A 19351-nucleotide genomic window follows, 5' to 3' on the forward strand; every position below is an offset into this window, starting at 1 on the left:
TAAGCAGCTAGGACTCGGAGCATAGATAAAAAAAGTGATATGAAACTATTATGAATAACTAACTATGCTATTGTATGAACTATGATGTATGGCTAAGATTATTTCTTTACTTTATTACTTATTTATTTGTCGTTTTACATTTTTTTCAGAAAAAGATTTGTGTAATTTCATTATCGGAAATTACACAAATTATCATGGCTTTAGTAACGTTTTTTTATGTTAAAGGTTCACCCAAAAAATGAAAATTCTGTCATCATTAACTTACCCCCTACTTGTTCCAAAATAGTCAAAATTGTGTTGTTTCACCCAAAAAGAGATATTTAGAAGAAATCTAAGCAGTTCTGGGGCACTATTGACTTCCATAGTAGGGAAAAAACTATCATGGTAGTCAGTGGTGCCCCAGAACTATTTAGTTTCTCATAGTCTTCAAAATAGCTTCTTTTGTGTTCTTTTCAGAACAAAGTATTTTATACAGTTTTAAAACAACTTGAGTGTGAGTAAATAGTGACAGAATTTTCATTTTTGGGTGAACTGTCCTTTAATTCATTTTTTCTGCTTCTGTATTAACACAACGATTAAACATTTCTTTAACTATTAAATCAAATTTTGTGTAAAATCCTAGCTTCTTTTTTTTAAAATTGAATGCAAAAGTGTGCACATCACAAGCTTTTGTTTGGGAATGGAATTTAACATTTAAACCCATGAGATGAATGAACTAAAAGCAGAGGATGATAATGAAAGGAAATAAAAGGGAACACACACTTACGGTAGCTACTCTCACTATCGCTGGCATTAGAAGTTACATGCTCTGAAAACATAAAAGGGGAAAATAAACACCACCACACGAAACACACAGGCCTTCTGTAGAAATACTGTATGACAGACGCAACACTAAGAGCATCACCAGCAGATGGCAGTGTTAAGAAACTGTGGGATACATGTCATGAGGCTTTGAAACGCATCTCACATCAATTTAATGTGTGTGTGTTCAGATTTCTCATGTTTAATGAAACATTTCAAACCGTTTTCCAGATTGTTCTTAACACAGCATGGTGCTTGGAACTTTAATGGAAGGAGGGATTCACCCCACCACCTGGTGAAATGTCCCAGTATGTCACACATTTTTAAAACACTCTTTTTTGCATGCAAAAGTATGATATGTACCGTGTATGGTATGCTGAATTTAAGTAACTTGTCATTGTCACTAACTTTACTAACATCATTTCTGGATGAATCCATTCAGTTTATTCAACATGACCTCTCTTCCCATCGCAGAATCATAGCAGTGACTACATTTTACACCTTTTGAGGAAAACAAGTAGCCAGTGCCAAGCTGGCTGCTGCAATGTAAGGGGATTGTGGGTAGATGCCAGGGCGATGATATGCAGGACAGGGTTCAGGGTTTCTAGATAGTTGCTTACTAGCCCAAGTCAAAAGAAACCACCTCTTTTTGATATTTAAAGTGATCGTTCAACCAAAAATGAAAATTCTGTGATCATTAACCTCACCTTCTTGTCATTTCAAACCTGTATGACTTTCATTCCTCTGCAGAACACACAAGTAACCGAACAACAGCGGTACCCGTTCATTTCTATTGCATGGACACAAAACCAATGCAAGTCAATGGGTACCACCGTGGTTCTGTCAAAAACATTCTTCAAAATATCTTCTTTTGTGTTCTGCAGAATAAATTAAGTGAAACAAGTTTGAAATGACAAGAGGGTGAGTAAATGATGACAGAATTTTCATTTTTGGGTGAACTATCACTTTAAGTCCTATACATTAGCATAGCGTTCCTCTTAATATAGGCCAATGGTTATAGTACATGCTGAAGTTTAACACGTAATACTTAGTGTTAGGAGTTCAAAAGATTAATTAAATCCCTAACACTAAGTATGAGCAATAATTTGCATCTTGTCGCACAGTTTTTAGGGGTTTCGTATCCATCCAGACCAAACACAGGCTCCAGGTGAAACACATACAGTAAGAAACCAAAGACTGATTGATAACTGCTAGGGGGTTGTCAGAGCGGGACAGGTCTGCTGTAGTCTTTGTTGACTTACTCAAGCCTCTGTCGTCACTCAGGTCCTGTGGAGCAGTCAGCAGACAGCAAAAAACAGAAGAAAACCACAAAAATAACAATGATTACTGGAACAACATATCTGGTTTTACCGATGAACAAACTCCCTGCCTTGCAACAAGCTCAGATGATGTCCATACTGTACGTCATCTCACCTACAAGAAAATGTGTTTAAGGTTGTTGCACAAGCAGGAGTTTGTCCAGCGGTGTGTCGGGGTGTGTGACTCTACCCTGTCCTGTACTGCCCAGTGCTTTCGGTGTCCACGGCTAATGTACTTACGGTCCAAATCGCTCGTTTCCTGCTCGCTGGCCTCCTTGCTCTTGTGGAAAGTGAATTTTCGCGAAAAGAGGTTCTTTTTACGCTTGTCATTGAGCGACTGCTGAGAAGGGGGATGGGGGTTGGAGGAGGTAGGGAGAACAAAAACAGTGAAGAACAGATGGAATGGTATTGGGTGTGTAGTTCCAGTATGAACAAATGCCCAACTTAACAGATGCCCATGGTACTGATTCTATGCCCATCACCTACCCATGAAAAAATGCTGAAATTGCCACACAAAAAAATAAAAAAAACAACTTCTACAATGGTGTGAAGCTAGATCATGGGTTGGAAATGGCAACAGACACAGTGGAAGTTAGGAGGAATTACCGAAAATCACGGGACAGTTCACCCAAATATAAAAATTCTGTCATCATTTACATATCCTCGAGTTGTTCCAAATCTGTATACATTCTTTGTTGTGATGAACACAGAGAAAGATATTTGGAAGAATGCTTGTGGCCAAACAGTACTTGGCCACCATTGATTACCATAGTAGGAAAAAGGACAATGGTAGTCAAAAGTGCCCCAGAACTGTTTGCTTTCCCACATTCTTCAAAATATCTTCTATTAAATCATACTATAGTAGTAGCCAATGGTGGCCAAGAACTGTTTAGTTACAAGCATTCTTCCAAATATCTTTCTCTGTGTTCATCACAACAAAGACATTTATAAAGATTTGGAACAACTCGAGGATGAGTAAATGATGACCGAATATTCGTTTTTGGGTGAACTGTTCCTTTAACACAACATGAGAGATCCCACAACCAAGGTCAACACATACAAGACAGCATTCTGGACAAACTCAAGGACATTCAGACATTCCAAAGTGAGTTTGCTAATGAAAGTTAGTCATTTCTAAAGAAATGATGAAAGCAAATTGTGCGGCATCATGCAGGTGGCGAGCAGATTGACATCAATGGCAAGCGTATAGTATAAATCTGTGTACACATATAAGTGTATATGAACTCATGCTGCATTAGTGAATGCTACAAAAAATTCTAGGAGAGTCAAAAAAGGCGTATCGATCTGGGAAAAGAGATGTTTGCTATACAGAACTCTGCAGCACAGGATAAAGAGTCATTGTCACATGCTATTAAAGTAAGAACCTCTCATAGGAGAGTCTTGTGGACATACAGTATTAGTACACTACACATGAGTAAAAATATATATAATTCATTTCACACACAGAAACTTTAATCATTATTCATAAAAAAGGCATCTGTTTCAATTATAAACACTTGAGAGCTTACAGTTCTTGCCAGCTGTTAGCTGTCCTATGCGAGAACAGTTTTGGCTTTTGAATTGTCACACCAGTGGAAGGTGCAACAAAATCTTGTTAGCACTTTTCATCTAAAACTAGCATCATATAACAACGCTTTAAATTAGGCTACAAGGCTTATTCATAATGTTTTCTGTTCTGTCAAATGAGAAAAGTTATGGCTGTGTTTGGGATCATAACTTTTCTCACAAGGACATTTATATACAAAAGCCTCATTTAAAATTCATTAACTTATAAACCGCTGCTGCGTCGGCTTTGAAAGTTTATTTCTGTCAAGCCAGACACGCTAAATATTTAAGCAGCAAACGCTTACCGCTTTGTCTCGTGTCTTGGAGTTGAATTTGACCGTCTTTAATCTGGCCCTTTCTTTTCTCTCCACCCTAAAGAATACAAAGACAGAGAATAAGAACAGAAAACCAGTGTGTCAAGTTTAAAACTTTGAGAAATCCTTTGTTTTTGCCAAGATAAAGAGAGCAACAATGGGATGTCACACAACCTGCCCATGTTGGCATCTGTCTAGTTTTAGTAACTTCAACTAAGTGACAGATGAATTTGCACAAAAATACGAGTCGAGTTGAACTGCTGTCAACAGCAAAAGACTAAGAAGCAATTTACCCATTTACTTCACTTTTCAATGTTTTTTATTTTGCTGTATTGACTTTGCCACATTTTATAGTTTTTTTCATGTCATTATTTATATTAACCACAGTTTTTTCATTTTTAGTCTGTGACCCATTTAGAACACACCTGGCTGGGACCCATGAGTTCACCAGAAAATGGAAATTCTTTGTTACTTTATTCTCTCCTGCCATCCCAGATTACTTCCTTTCTTCGGCTGGACAGATATTTTTTAAGAGTACATAAAATGAGATCATGAAATTGACGGTGTGTAATGTTGCCGTGTTTGAAAGTAAGCAGTCTGCCAAGTTGTAAATCCGAAGGTGAATGAATAACAAAGTTATTGGCTTGGAAAAAAGGGAGTCGACTCCGAATCACGCAAACGAGTCGTCCCTAGTCCGATTCGCGAACTGCCGCGGATGTACGTCACTACATATAGTCCCCGCCTACGTTTTGCTAGGACTGCCGGTGAAAACTTCACTCTTCTCCCCCAAACACTGTAGCTCGCGGTAGACCAATCACAGCAGACTAGACCATCTGACCAATCACATCAGACTAGGCTAGCGGAAAGGAGGGGATTAGACAGATGAATCGCAGAACGAATCATTTGAGAGTCAGTCAAGAAGTAAGGTAAGAATAACTGCCTATTATAACAAAACAATAGTGTTTTACACCTTCTATGTACATAAACTTGTTGTTGGACACTCCATAAACCAAAGTAGGACCTTAAAAATCCCTAGTCAAGTACTCTTTAAATAAAAAAATCTACGCTTTATGTACATATATAGGTCTCAAAATGTTAATATCCATAAAAGCACACACATCCATCAAAAACGTAATCCAAACTTCTCCAGTGGCTTAATACTGTACTTGTAAATGTCGTCTAAAGTAAAACCATAAATGTGTAGGAAACTTTTTTTGAATCAATTTTCACAAAATTGAAACAAGGACTAATAAAAATATGTGTTGTGTCCATAACTTCAAATACTGTAGATTCTACTCATGACTGAATTTATTATGACAACTATACACAAAATAGGTAAAGCCAACAAGATTTATAAAAAAACTGTGTACACCTGAAGAAAGTAAGTCATATACATCTGGAATGGAATGTGGGCAAGTAAATGTAGATTTTGTGATCAATTCATACACATAATTTGAGAACAGCTGATCTAAAGTTGTCAACTTTACTAATTAATTAACTGGATATCATAACATATTGCTAATAAATGCTAACTAGTCCATTTGTATCTGTTATATACAGCGTGCTTCCCAACGGAGACTTTCACACACAGGAATTCCACTTTGTTTCTAAGAATACAAGGCTGTCTGCCCCGTGTGCATCAGGACTAGCGAGTTCACAAGTGTCAGAAGTGAGGAGACGAGAGAGAGGCACATTTTTAGAATGAGGCGAGAAGTCAATTATCAACTTTCATTCGGCGTGCAGTCTGGTGAAGAGACACAGCATAACACATTGGCGTACGAGTCAGGCTCTAATTAAAATCAGGTAAACTCGTGACCTTCACAAAATTACTGCACAAAGCAAATAACATTTTAGATAAAGATCAAGAATCGCATATAGGATTGAATCTACTGCAACGATTCCATTAAATTGAATTGAATTATAAACACAAGAAAATATGATGTCAAATTTACAGTGTGCTCATCTCTACTTTATAGACTATAGACTACTTTTAAAGACCATTAGCTGTGGGTAATGTGCCATTAAACACACAAGTGCATCAATCAGAGTAGAGTTGTTCGTACACCATGTCTGGAATGCACAGGGGCGGGGCCTACCTCTTTTTGCTGGGAATGACGCCCATCTCGCCATCTGGAGTCACATGCCGTGCCTGCCACCACTCCTCGTCTGAGGCATTCAGGACATGAAGGATGTCGCCAAAACGGAAGTTCAGTCCCTGACTGGGGAGGCCCGAGTCCTTTGTTATGTCATAATCAAACAGGGCTCTAGTGGAAACAAGCGAGAGATTACAGACCAATGAGTGTGAATTCATTTTAAAAAGGAAAAAATGAATAGGTCAGCCAGAAATACAAAATTCACCCAAATGTCATTCCAAACCTGTATGACTTTCGTTCTTCTGCAGAACACAGAAGAAGATATTTTGAAGAATGTTGGTAACAACACTGGCCCCCATTGACTTCCATTGCATGGAGACAAAAAACTCCAAGAAGAAAATTTCTTCTTTTGTATTCCATAGAAAGAGTTATCACGTGTCGCAAATTTGTCTAGTGACTGGATTTGATTGAGGATCTCTGCTTTTATAACTGCATACGTCATTTGATAGCCTGCGTCGATGTTAATAATGCATAAAAAATACAGCACAGTAAATTTACCACTATACTACATATGTTCTGTCTGTAAATGTCTGGGCTTTCCCCCATTTTTAAATCGGATGGTTGCTTTGCTTAAAACAAGGCTTTTATAGTCCAGTTACACTGTATGTTTGGCTTTTAATGGTCATATATGACACTACAAATGTGACACTACAAATGATCCTTACAATGGATGTCCACCAAGTTGGATATATTAATACCATGTTTAAGCGCCAGCACAAGTTTATTAGACACTCATACTAAAGGTTGCTTTCCATGCAGACTTCTTAAAGGTACAGTAGCACCTAATTCAAAAGGTCTTTAGGGGGAACATAAACCATTTCTGACACAAGCAATTCCGTTTTGAAATCAAATGCAGTGAAAGTCTGGAATATGTTCCCTGTAAATCACATGTGAGAGTACCCTCCAGTCTGTACACACTTGAGCTTCTATGAATTTTAAGCAACCAAAAAGATGCTGAAACCATTCCGCAATAACAAAGTTCATTTTTTCATCGCACGATTGCAGTGTGCTAAGACTGATTTGCCTACAGACAGATTCCGTGAGCAGTTAAGTAGGCCACTGCTGTTCTGTGCATGTGTTTTTAAGAGAACTGGAGCTGAAGTAACTAGCCTCACGAGCTCTTGACTAGCTTATCTCTGTTTTCTCGTCAATAATAAAACTCTTTCAGGATGAGGTCAGGGTGTCTGAGGAGTTTATATGGCTTTAAGGAACACACAGAGAGCAAAGTCTCTGTACCCTCAAAAGCACATGAAGAACTTTTGCACAGTGCACACATTATGCAAATGAGTTCATGGAGTATTTGTTCATAAAACAGGTTGCTGAATGTGAATATGAGCCAAAGATGACTTCACACCTCTGAAATTGTAAGCATCAATGACATGTTATAATATCCATGTTTGCATGTCGATCATTTGATATGCGATATTTTGATATACATAGCTCGCAGCTGGCAGCATATTATGGGTTAATGCAGATCACACGGCTGAAAAATTATATCAGCTTGAAAATCTATGAGTACTGCTTGTGTAGAGAATCCAGAGCCCTGAGGCTTTACAAGCCTAAAAATGTCAAAGCTATTCTGGTTAAAAGACAACAGGCTTGTTTTAAGCAACCTAAGCGCTAGAGAATAAAACACAAACAAAAGCCAAATGTGAGGTACGATTCAGCAAAAGATTCTTAGAAGGTAAAAAGATTGACAATGAAAAAACATGGCAAAATCTCACTTATTAAATATTCTGTTGAGAGCAACTTCAAAAACTGACTTGATCATATGATGCAATCAGCAGCTGAAAATATTACAGACTATTATGGACATGTGTATACAGTATAGTACTTATGTGTATGAACACATGTATTATACTGTACAAGTGTGCATTATATACATATATATTTGTGTGTGTGTGGCCTTGTATTTATATCCCGGTGGGGACCTAAACCTGAAGACACACCAACTCATGGGGACTCGTGTCACCGTGGGGACCAAAATTGAGGTCCCCACAGGCAAAAAAGCTTATAAAGTGTACAGAATGATATTTTTTGAAAATCGAATAATGCAAAAAGATTTCTATGAACTTAAGGTTTAAGGGACGTGTGTGTGTGTGTAATAAATGTTTTTTCCCATAAATATGAAAGGGACAAATACTTTATTTTTGAGAGCAAACTGTTATTAAAACAAAAGAGAGACATACTGTACAGTACCAAAAACGTAAACCTTATTAATTTAATATTTATTTCAACATTTCATCAAACTAAAAAAAAAATGTTGATATAATTTTGTAATAAAAATCTTTTCTAATACATGTGTACTGCAATTGTAAGGCATACAGAATGCATATAAAGGTAGAGTGAATTGGGACACTTTTTCACATTGATATGACTGTCAGTGCCTCAATTTGCCTGAAAGCATCCAAAATCACCTGAATCGCTTTGAAATCATTATTGAAAAGTTCATTTGCGAAAAATGTCAAAAATCATATTTTTTATTGTGCAATCCAGGTAATATCAATCAAACAACAGTTGGGTTAGAAACAGCTAACTAACACGATAAAAACAATAATAAAAAACATGTTTTTGCAAATAAACTCTTCAATTACAAATCACTTTCTAAAGAAAGCACCTCGAATGGGGTTTGTACAGTAAATGCTCTACAGCAACAAAGATTCTAAAAATATCCAGTTAATCAGACCTATAAAAACATTCAACTTGATGTACTGCATACCGCATAAAGTGCTTATTGCAGAATTGTCAGTCCTGTGCTGAGCTCTGAGGATTAGGGATCGAAGCATACAGTGCTGAATGAAATGTAACAGGCTGTGAATAGAGGGATCTCACCTCACATACAAGGTCCTCTTCTGACTAGTCCGCAATGAGCCGGAGCCGGAACTAATACTGCTGTTCATCATCTGTTCCCGAAGATCATGGATTTTTGCTTCAAATCGACTGTACTCTGATGGAAACAAAGAGAACATCACATATGACCTCCTGCTAAGAAGAGATAAACAGCTGATGGATGGATTTGTAACATTGATAGAGATAAAACAGATCGAGAGATAAAGAGAGATGCGGGTGTGTAAATCTGTATTTGAAACCTTAAAACAAGAAATGTATCCAAATAAAAAAACACATTAACACATTTGTTATACTTGTAATGTCTATACATATATACAGTACATTTAATTAAGTATAACAAATATGATTATTAAAGAACAAAAAATATATTTTTAGTCTGCACTATCATGTTATCTAATAAAAAAAACACGTTAGGCACTATGTTAAATTATGTTACATATATGCATACATGAAAATATGCTATGTTTTATGCTATAGGGAGGTTTGTTGTAGATCACGTGAAGCTACAGTATAAGACCTCAAGGTATGGGAGTTACACATGAATGCACAAACATAAAAGAGCAGGCAGATGCATCAACATACGCGCAGCTGTGCAACCCATAATTTGTTAGTTTAATTCAATACGATGGATATAGTCATCATCACACGTTCCCAGGACCCTACACTGAAACACTGAAAACCTTCATGAATTATTCAGTAGTTTAACCCACTTTGTGTTCCTAGTCTTTCTCCCGGTGACCAACAGCAAGTGAATGTAAGAAACACATTCGAGCAATAGGATACAAGTGGTATGCTAACATTATAGTTTTAAAAATACAAAACAGGCCGTTTTCGACAAGCTGAAATTAGTGAAACAAAAATTTCCCTTCACACAGTATGAAAAGGTTCAATGAAACACTAGGAGACAGCTCTATTAAAAATACTCCACTTGAAAAATCATAAAACACATTTTAAACCAACCATTTAAAAGCACTGTAAAACAATACTTTAACCTCCTTCCACTGAATAATTCAAACACCATCTCCAGCAAAGAATCAACGCTCACAACAAACTGGTGTCAAAAAGAGTAAATCCGCATACTTACAGACTCTTTCGTCAGAGCCGTGCAAAAGTCTACAGATAAGATGAGTGTTTGCCGAACGTCTTTTCCCCTCTCTTCATCTACTTCTCCATGTGGGAGTTCAATTATGTTGTGGTGCTGAAGGACAGCTCCCAAATCACACACAGCTGCTCACGCCGCGTGTAAGTGTGTGTGCGTGTGTGTGTGTTTGAGTGTGTAGCTCGTCTCAGCAGTGGGAAGCTTCCTAGCAGAGCTCTATCTGAGCACCTACAGCACAGCAACACAACAGATGCTAATGCACTAAACAGCGCTTGCTTGCTTGCACTCTCTCTCTCTCTCTCTCTCTCTCTCCTCCCTGGTGAAGTCACAGACCTAACCCATGCAGGCTTGCGCAGCACAAAACAGTGCCTTGTTTTAGCAAAACAAAGGGGGTGGAGATGAACAAAATGAATTAAGAGCTAAGGACTGAGGTGTGTGATGATATTTGTGGAGAAGTGAGGTGAAGGGAAGTTCTGCTGTAATTTTGCGACTGTATGCACAGGTGGCTGAAAATGACTGTAATCCAAAGGATTTATTTAGGGAAAGGATTAAGGCAAAAACACAAAAAATAAACACAAAATCAGTAAAAATGTATGGAGAGGGGGGAAAGAAATGACCTTACAAAACTGATTGGATATTCTTTCAGCAAGAATCAATATTTTTTGTTACATTTTTCACATGAATATTTGTTTGAACTCACAAAATGTGAACTCTGAACAACTGTAAACGCATCTATTAATATAAGGAACAGGTCAGAAAAAAATGAGTCACAATTTTAGTTTTTTACACTAAACGTACAGAATTGCAATATTATTATTGAATCATGACCCAGATATCCATATAACAGCATACACCAGGTGTGTAATTTTTTGGCAGAAATGCAATATAATGTCTTCTCAGGTGTATAAAGACCTATTACATATTGAAGCGTATGTTTTTATTACCTTAGAATGAGCTATTTCTATCTACATATGCCGTGGGTCCCCCCTTTGTTTCCTACAGTCGCCCTAAATGGACAAACTGCTCTACAGAGCGTGTTTCGTAAAGATGTTCTCACCTTCGGCAAAGAAGCGGAAACGTGACGACATCTTTATCCTGTGGGAGGGGGGGAGTGAGCCGTTGGTTGCAATTCACAACCTTGCTGCTAGATGCCGCTAAATTTCATACACTGGACCTTTTTAATGTGTTATAAGAGATAATCTACACCTTTACGTACTGTATATAACTGCAGAAAAATACAAAAAGCTGTTTTTTTGCAAAACTGGAATTCCCTTCATTCATAAAATTCTTCGAATACCCTGCAGATGTTTGTTTATTACAATGTCTGCCTAATTTTATCATGCTTTCAGCTTTTCCATTCACAGATTTTTCCTAAAAATGAGGGCAGAAACGCCTAGCCTACTGGCAAGACAACAAGGATATTTCATAAACAAAAACATTAAAGCAACAACGAGCCGTTTTTCTTAAAATAATCCCTCTAAAATTATTTTAGTGGTGGGACAATTCTTAACTGGACGAATTTTACTGCCGCTGCTACCTAAGCAGCCCTCTATCGGCTGAAATCACACTTGTAACTTTGGTACGCGGGTAGGTTCACAAGCCCCGCCCATCTCCTGCTTTAAGGCATACGTCACATTTTACTCATAGCCTGGGTGACGTTAGCCAACATCTAACAATAAGACGAGACCATCTAGTTCAACGCAAGTCTCCAAACCATCACTATGGAAGAGCGTGCAAAAAATCAAAGATGGTTTTGTCGGAGGAAGCGAAGTAAAGAAAGAGAGAGATTGATCGATCACTAGCCCGATCACGAATCAATATCGGACGGGCTTACACTCTGTGGCGTGAGTTGAAAGAGGAAACGGGTTGCAAAACTGATGGCGACCTAGCGGTCCTGCTACTTGATTTGTAAGTGTTATATGTACATTTTTCTGACACTCCTGTACTTTTGAGCTTATTTGTTATTAGGATGTGTTCAGGTTGTTCATTGGCGCACCACCGGTTCACAATTTATAACCGTAAGGTAGCTGAGAGATAATATTTTGTTGCCCCGGTGTCAATAGCTAGCATGTTGTTTCTCGTCACAAATTTGTGTAATGCATGTAAACGAAGACTACCAAACCACAATAAACGTTTTGTGGTAAAAATGTGCAGATTCCGTAGTTCAGACCAGTTATGCACGTAATTGTTGAACAGTTCAGTCGTTGAGTAGGTTAATGTTATCATTATGTATAATTATATGCTATGTGCTGTTTTCATAGCGAGTTGAGTGTAGTTATTACACAAACGCCTGGTCGCGAGTGTGTTTAGTGACCTCCGAAGAAATAACAACAAAAAATTACTAAAGGTTAATAAACACATTCACGTCCATGCGTTGTGTTTTGGGTAATAACTACACTCAACTCGCTATGAAAACAGCGTACATACACGAGAACAACTAACTTATGCACGCAAAAAAACTGGTCTACCGTTCTTTGTTGTCATCATAGTAGTAAATTATGGAGTAACAATACATAAAACTTTGTAATGATATCTGAAGAACATATGGTAACACAGGCTACTTTACCTGATCGGTGGACATAGTTTCAAAATGTCGTATCTGGGTATGCCGGTTACATCAGTTTTGTAAACAAATTCACGTGTATTGAGCTGACAACGGGGAAACTTTGCGACAGTATTTACGACACACATTTCAGACAATTGCGCTTATCAACCACATGGGGTAACCATAGACCAAAATGGCTCGTTGTTGCTTTAAAATCCTCTTGCTGTCATGCATTCTCTCTATACAGTAGTCCCATACTCCCTTAATAGATAAAAATGAAGAAATAATGGAAATGGTCAAGAAACAGTTGAAAACAGTTAATTACTTTTTTTATTATTGTAAGGTTAGGTTTAGGGTTGGGGTAGGTGTAGACATTAGCTAATGCAATTTATTGTAATTTTATGGCAAGACTTTGCATCACTTCCGGCCGTAGCTGTAATTAAATTACTGAAACATGATGTCTTTCATAACGAAAACTGAGTAGCAGTCGTCTGAAGATTGGAGACTGCTCGCTGCTTCATGACGACAAACAACAGGAAACAAAAGACTAGTTCCCCTAAAGATTACACTGGTTTCTGAATGCAGGAGAGTATAATGAGAGTAATGATGCATGTGCTGCTGTGGAACAGTGAAGGGATTTTACATTTTGAAGAATTCAGAACATTATCGTCATCAATTCTGTGTCAAACAACAAAACAATTATGGGTCTTTTAGGAAGCTTGGAAATGAGGCAGAGAAAGAAAAGAATAAGTTTTGAGTCACGTTTTACAAGAATGAAAGCTGAATAAATAACCGGTAGGAGCTTTTTATATTTACAGATTACATTATGGAACAGCGCTAAATCAATGAACAGCAATGTGCTGTATGTCACTTACTGCAATAACATTTACCACATTAATTCAATTGAAGCTGCTTTGAAAACGGAGAAGGGAAAACGTTGGTAGCAAATAAAATTACATTCAGGCTGCAAGCTGGATAAAGGCAACTAATCCTCTATGGCAGAACTCAGATTACACACCTCGGGGGTTACTTTCAGACCGGTGAATAAAATGACCATGATACATGATTTTTATTTGGTTCTAAAATGTGCACTAACCAACGATTAAAGCACAAATTACCACTAAATTCTCAAAAAGTCTCAATTGTGGTAGAAGGCCATTGAAAAACTCTTGGTGTGCTGGATTTAGCCAGACTTTCCCTCCTTTATATAACAATATACTATATAAAACAAAAATTTGACAGATTTGAACAGATTCACATTGTTAAGAATTTTTGTTAAGTATATAGTGTTTAAGTAAACAAGCCGTAAAACATTGTAGTAGTTTTTTTTCTGTTCAAATATGCATAAATAGTTTTTTTATTTTATTTTTTATTTTAACATGCATTTGTGTGAAAAAAAATAGTATGTTTCTGTGCTTTGGCAATCTCTGTTGAAACCTTGTATCTCCATATTTTGTGATTTGTATTTTTTTGTCATAAATCATTATTATTAGTCACCCTTTATGTTTGACATTGGGCTTTACAAATATCTAACAAAAAAAGTATTGAAAAGTGCGTGCCAACTTTGACAACACGGTATTTAATCATTTAAAGGTCCATTTCCTGAAAAACAGCGAATTTGGAGATCCAAGGTTTTGGAAGGACAGTGACGATAAGCAAACTTTGGCATTGACTCCCAAAGGCAACAAAATCAGCACTTTCACTGTGACTACTCTGGAAAAAAGACTAAATAACTTTCCTTCGATAGTTCTGCATTTAGAAGTAACACACACAAAAAATAAAAAAAATTCTGCGGCATCATATCAAAGTCAGACAGCCATGATCTTGTGCATACATGAATATCAACGAAGTACAAGAGGGGATTTAACCATTGTTAATCTGCCTCAGTCCATCATCGAAGTCAGCCTGCGGTGCAAATGTACGTGCTAAAGGACGCTCAGTTCATACATAATATTGACTAATACTTTAGTCATCTCCGTAAGGCATTTAAGAAAGCTTAACTCATTCTGACAAGAGCACTTTAAAACCTCAGCACTGTTAGTGTATATACATGCAATCTAAGCACTACCTGATTACACGTTCACACATATATGACCAAAAATATTCGATTTTAGCATATTAGCACCGTTACAAAACAGTTCCTTGTATGCTCAACTGGACTCCATTGAGTTCCATTGTATGGACACAAAGCCACCGAGACATTTCTCAAAATATCTTCTGTTGTGTTCTACAGAATGATGATAAAATGTTTATTTTGGGGTGAATTATTCCTTTAATCGAAAGTTTTGAAAAAAGAGGTAGTTGAAATTGATACATGTTAGATACATTTACAGTAAATACTGTAAAAGCAGTACTGTGCATATAGCCCAGCTGTGTAACAGACATACTGTAGATGTCTTTAAGCCCCGGCGCAGATCCTCAGCACCGTTTAATCCCTCTGATCAAAGCAGCCTGGTCCCGAGGGGTTTCATTTCCAATCCAAACACCACCATCAGTATACATTTAATAGCATTTGTTTTTATGCGGCACGATGGAGGCTCTAGACTGCAATGCGGTTACATTATAAAACCATAACATCTGTTCTCTGGTTAAATATCTAAACAACCTCTGCTTTTTTCCACCATGCAGAACTGATACATTTAGTTTAAGCAGGCGTACCTTGTTTGTGTAACAAAGGCAGCCTAGTAACTAATAAAGGTTCGAACCCACATCATCAACATGAGCTCTGGCCTTACAAATGCTTAAAAAATATTTTGACATATGTACTGTATCATATGTCAAACTATCAAACTGCGATATAAAAAAGCAGTCCAAAAAATGCAGATTTGGCACCCTGGAAATAACAAGCCCATGTTAATAGGTCCTCCCTCGGGAGCTCTTCAACAAACCTTGGTCAAAGTGAGCACTACATCTGTGCTCTCTGATGCTTTATTACCCATGTTTACGCATGTTGTCACACGGTGCATATGAAGAGCATAAGGAGATCTAATCTTAGACCATTGTACCTATGGGGACCAGCCTGAACCCCGGCTTGCACCTGTGGCCGACTGGGCACCATCTTGCTGACTGAATATTGAGCAGAAATGCAGTTATAAGATGTCGGAGTCATATCATGGAAAAATACGTCTGGCGGACTTCGCACAATTTTAATATGCAGTGACTGGCCTGCAAATAGCACCAAAGCAGTTTAAAATTGATTTTTGGGTTACAAATGAGATGTAAAAGTGTTCCTCATGTACTGTTTATGAAATGTGTAAAGTGCATCTTTTTTTTTATTACCCCCTCCTGATAACCATTTTATATTTTGGAGTTTTTAAAACTTTGTTTATAACAATGTGGAAGAAAAACTGGAAATACTCATGTAGGAACCCAAAAATGACTACAAAAAAGAAGCAGATTTGAATGATGCAAGCCTGCTGTTTCAGCACCACTTTACATGTGTGTGCTGCTTATGTGTTTCTAATAAAGATACAATTGCTTTAATAATCACAATAAATTCAATTCAAAGTAAATTTGTGTCTGTCAATTTATCTGAAGAGCAAATGTGGAAATGAAACACTGTTGTCTGCACATCTATATTTAATCTGCATGCACCTTTGAGACCCATCCTTGCAACCTGACACTTTCACTGTTACACAAGATGATCAAGACAGAAGGTGTGTTATTTCATTTGGGGTACGAGTGAAAGGTGAAAGGCACGCTGTGATGAGTAGGTGACAGACGGTTTAAACACAAACATCTCACATAACTTGGGACACTACCCTTTGAACATTTCTGTACTGTAATTATTTTTACAAAATAGTGTAAAGTGAAAAATATTATGCCGTTATTGTTCGTGACATATTAATATATGAGATTATTTACATTGTAATGTACTATGTTCATACGAAATGTACACAGAAAAATGTTAAAGGATTAGTTCACACCAAAAAGAAATTGATCATAACATGTACTCGCCCTCATGCCATTCAGATGTTAAACACCATTTTTTTCATAAAACATCTTGACACAAAATAATGTCATATTTGTTTTCCACGACTTGTGGGGATTCTTTTCAACACTTTACGATAAGGTTGTATTTGTTAACGTTTGTTTATGTATAAGCTAACATGTAAACAATAAAGAACAATATATTTTTACAACATTTATTTATCTTTGTCAATGCTAGTTAATACAAATACTAACATTGCTTATGCATGTTAGTTATTTAACTAATGTAACCAGATACATCTTTAGATTTTTTGGGTTATATTTTAGGGGTGTTTTTGCCTTTATTTTGATAGGACAGTGGAGGGCTGACAGGAATGTGTTGGAGGCGGGACCGACAAAAGACCTTCGAGGCGGGAATCGAACTTGGGTCGCCGCAAGAGTACCCGCGCCACATGTCGGCCTGCCAACCACAGGGCCATCGGCGCTGACACAACTTTGGTTTTTAATGTTTTTTTTTTTAAAAACCGCCGCTAGAGGGCGCACGATCAGAACAACAACAATGCCGTAGCTTGATGACGCTGTGAAGGAGCGTGGAATGATGGGATCTGTTGTCTTCAACTCCAGCGCTGATGGCCATCAATCATGCGGGAACGAGAAATCATATTAGCAGATAAAGTTTTATAACTGTTGCGAATAATTGTGGTCCATAAATAAGTGACCGCTCGAAACAAGTTAGTGGTTTGCTAGACGCTAGACACTACTTCCGCATTTGTCCATGACACTGTTGTCATGCGGTTTCTACATCAGTAAAGGCGGTAACAAAGGGGAACGCGGATATGACGCCATTGACAGGCGACTGCACAGCCCCGTGTCACTGTTTAGAATGGCGATTTTCTCACGATTTACAAGTTGTTGGAATCATTTGAGATTTTGTAAGTACTCAGCTGAACAAAATATATAACACTAGCTTAGTGGTTTTTGGATAGTTTACTGCAAAATTGTTACAAACTGCACCTTTAAACATGTATTAGTAAATGCTTAAAAAAACAGTGTCTGTGACGAATAAATGCTGTAGTTTTGTTTATTATTAGGTCATGTTAATAAATGTAACAAACTAATGGAAACTTCTTGTAAATGTTGCCTTTTCTCTTATCAATTATGAAGTAAATGTGACTTCATTTTCATGATATTCACCAATTTACACCAATGTGAAAAATAAAAGTTATCTGATAATAACAAAACAAAGAAAGACAAATAAGGTCGCGAAACCCATTGTGCCTCTTAGCAATCAGTAAGCACAAGTCTTGTATAATTGCTTACAAAAAATAACTACACGGAGCCAGTGCGATGCTGAACATCTCTGACTCAGAAGTGCACTCCTCCCTCCTCTCCACACAACCTGGGATTGGTGCAACTTTCTGCTACTGAAAGCCAAGTTGAAGGACAGAGCCGCTCAGTGCTGGCCGTGAATGTAAGAGCGTGACAGGAACAGGAAGCCAGGCGCAGGAGCCATGCTAGGACAACAGCTTTCACCAAACAGAGAGCAAGATACATAGACACACGTACTCTCGCTAGGAGTGTGAAAGTAGCTGAGACCCACACGGACTGGTTCAGAAGCTTAATTTAGACCCACCTTCACCATCCCCAGCCAAAGCTCCGGGAGGGTTATCTCCGCCCCATTGGTATTCTAATAAACACCACAGCCAGGGCTACTGAGCAGAAGGTAAGCATGGCCAGGCTGGACACTACCCCCGGGGTGAAGAGGCCAGTCTGCTCTGAGTCACGACCACAACACCACACAGCCAACTAGTGTAGGCACATGATGACTTATATGTTCTTATTGACATTTTAAAGTCAACATGAAACTAAAAATGACAAGATTAAGTAATGCTCAACTATATTGCTATATTGTTAACAAATGGAACCTTATCGTACATTTTTGGATCGATTTCACTCCCTTCCCTCTTACAAATCTCTATTTTGAGTTGGACTTCTACTGTACCTCAACATACAGTATCTGCCTACATATTGTAAGTGCTATTTACAATCTGTTATTGAAGTATTTTCCTTTGGATACAACACCTAAATTTAACCCACACAGAACAACATTTGCGTTCGCTAATGCCGTTCAGAAATTCTCATTCACACCAAATGACCAAACCGAATTCTGATGTTAAAAGACCCCTCAGGATTAATTACATGACACATTTCACTAGTTTACAAACAAGATGTACATTATAGAGCATAGAGCAGATTTAAGTCGATTACCAAGACCAGTCGCTTTCTACTGAAACCAAAGTGCTATTGCCACAGACTTTTTTAATAACCCAACCTGCCATGCATGAAATAGCTTTCTGGTGTGCCCATTTATGAACAAATAAACATTCATAGTGTTCAGGCCACATTGCATATCATCAAGTGCTTTTAAACTTTTAAAATGAACGAAAAAATAAAAATTTCTTTGTTCTGTTGAATACAAAGGAAGATATTTTGAAGAATACAGGACACCAAACAGGGGCATCACTGACCATTTCTTGCTATGGTAGTCAATAGTGTCCCAGAACTGGTTACAAACATGTTCCAAATGTTTTTCTGTTCAGCAGAACAATGACGTTTATACAGAACGCGAACGACTTGAAAGTAAGGCAATGATGAAAGTATTATTTTTGGGTGATCTATCCCTTTAACGTTTTTACTGGAATTGAAACAAAAATGATTAAGAAATGTAACTAAATTCTAAAGCCTGAATGAAACAAAATGAGATTTTTTTGTAG

General features: G+C 37.5%; 1 protein-coding gene across 25 annotated transcripts in view; it reads right to left on the reverse strand.

Moving 5' to 3' along the window:
* dlg1a (discs large MAGUK scaffold protein 1a) overlaps positions 1-19351 on the reverse strand; it is a 110081-nt gene that overhangs the window by 4168 nt on the left and 86562 nt on the right. For 11 of the 25 annotated variants that reach the window (XM_057338638.1, XM_057338633.1, XM_057338631.1 and 8 more), the window contains 5 exons: positions 8986-9100; positions 6097-6264; positions 3992-4058; positions 2361-2460; positions 767-808 (listed from right to left, as the gene is read on the reverse strand). In XM_057338638.1, the coding sequence (XP_057194621.1) occupies positions 767-808; positions 2361-2460; positions 3992-4058; positions 6097-6264; positions 8986-9100 (492 nt within the window). Of the gene's footprint in view, positions 1-766; positions 809-2063; positions 2461-3991; positions 4059-6096; positions 6265-8985; positions 9101-19351 lie in introns of those variants that run through there. The other 14 variants (XM_057338641.1, XM_057338634.1, XM_057338645.1 and 11 more) reach the window with 6 other exon arrangements.

Source organism: Triplophysa rosa, linkage group LG7 (assembly GCF_024868665.1).
Source record: "Triplophysa rosa linkage group LG7, Trosa_1v2, whole genome shotgun sequence".
Classification (NCBI taxonomy): domain Eukaryota; kingdom Metazoa; phylum Chordata; class Actinopteri; order Cypriniformes; family Nemacheilidae; genus Triplophysa; species Triplophysa rosa.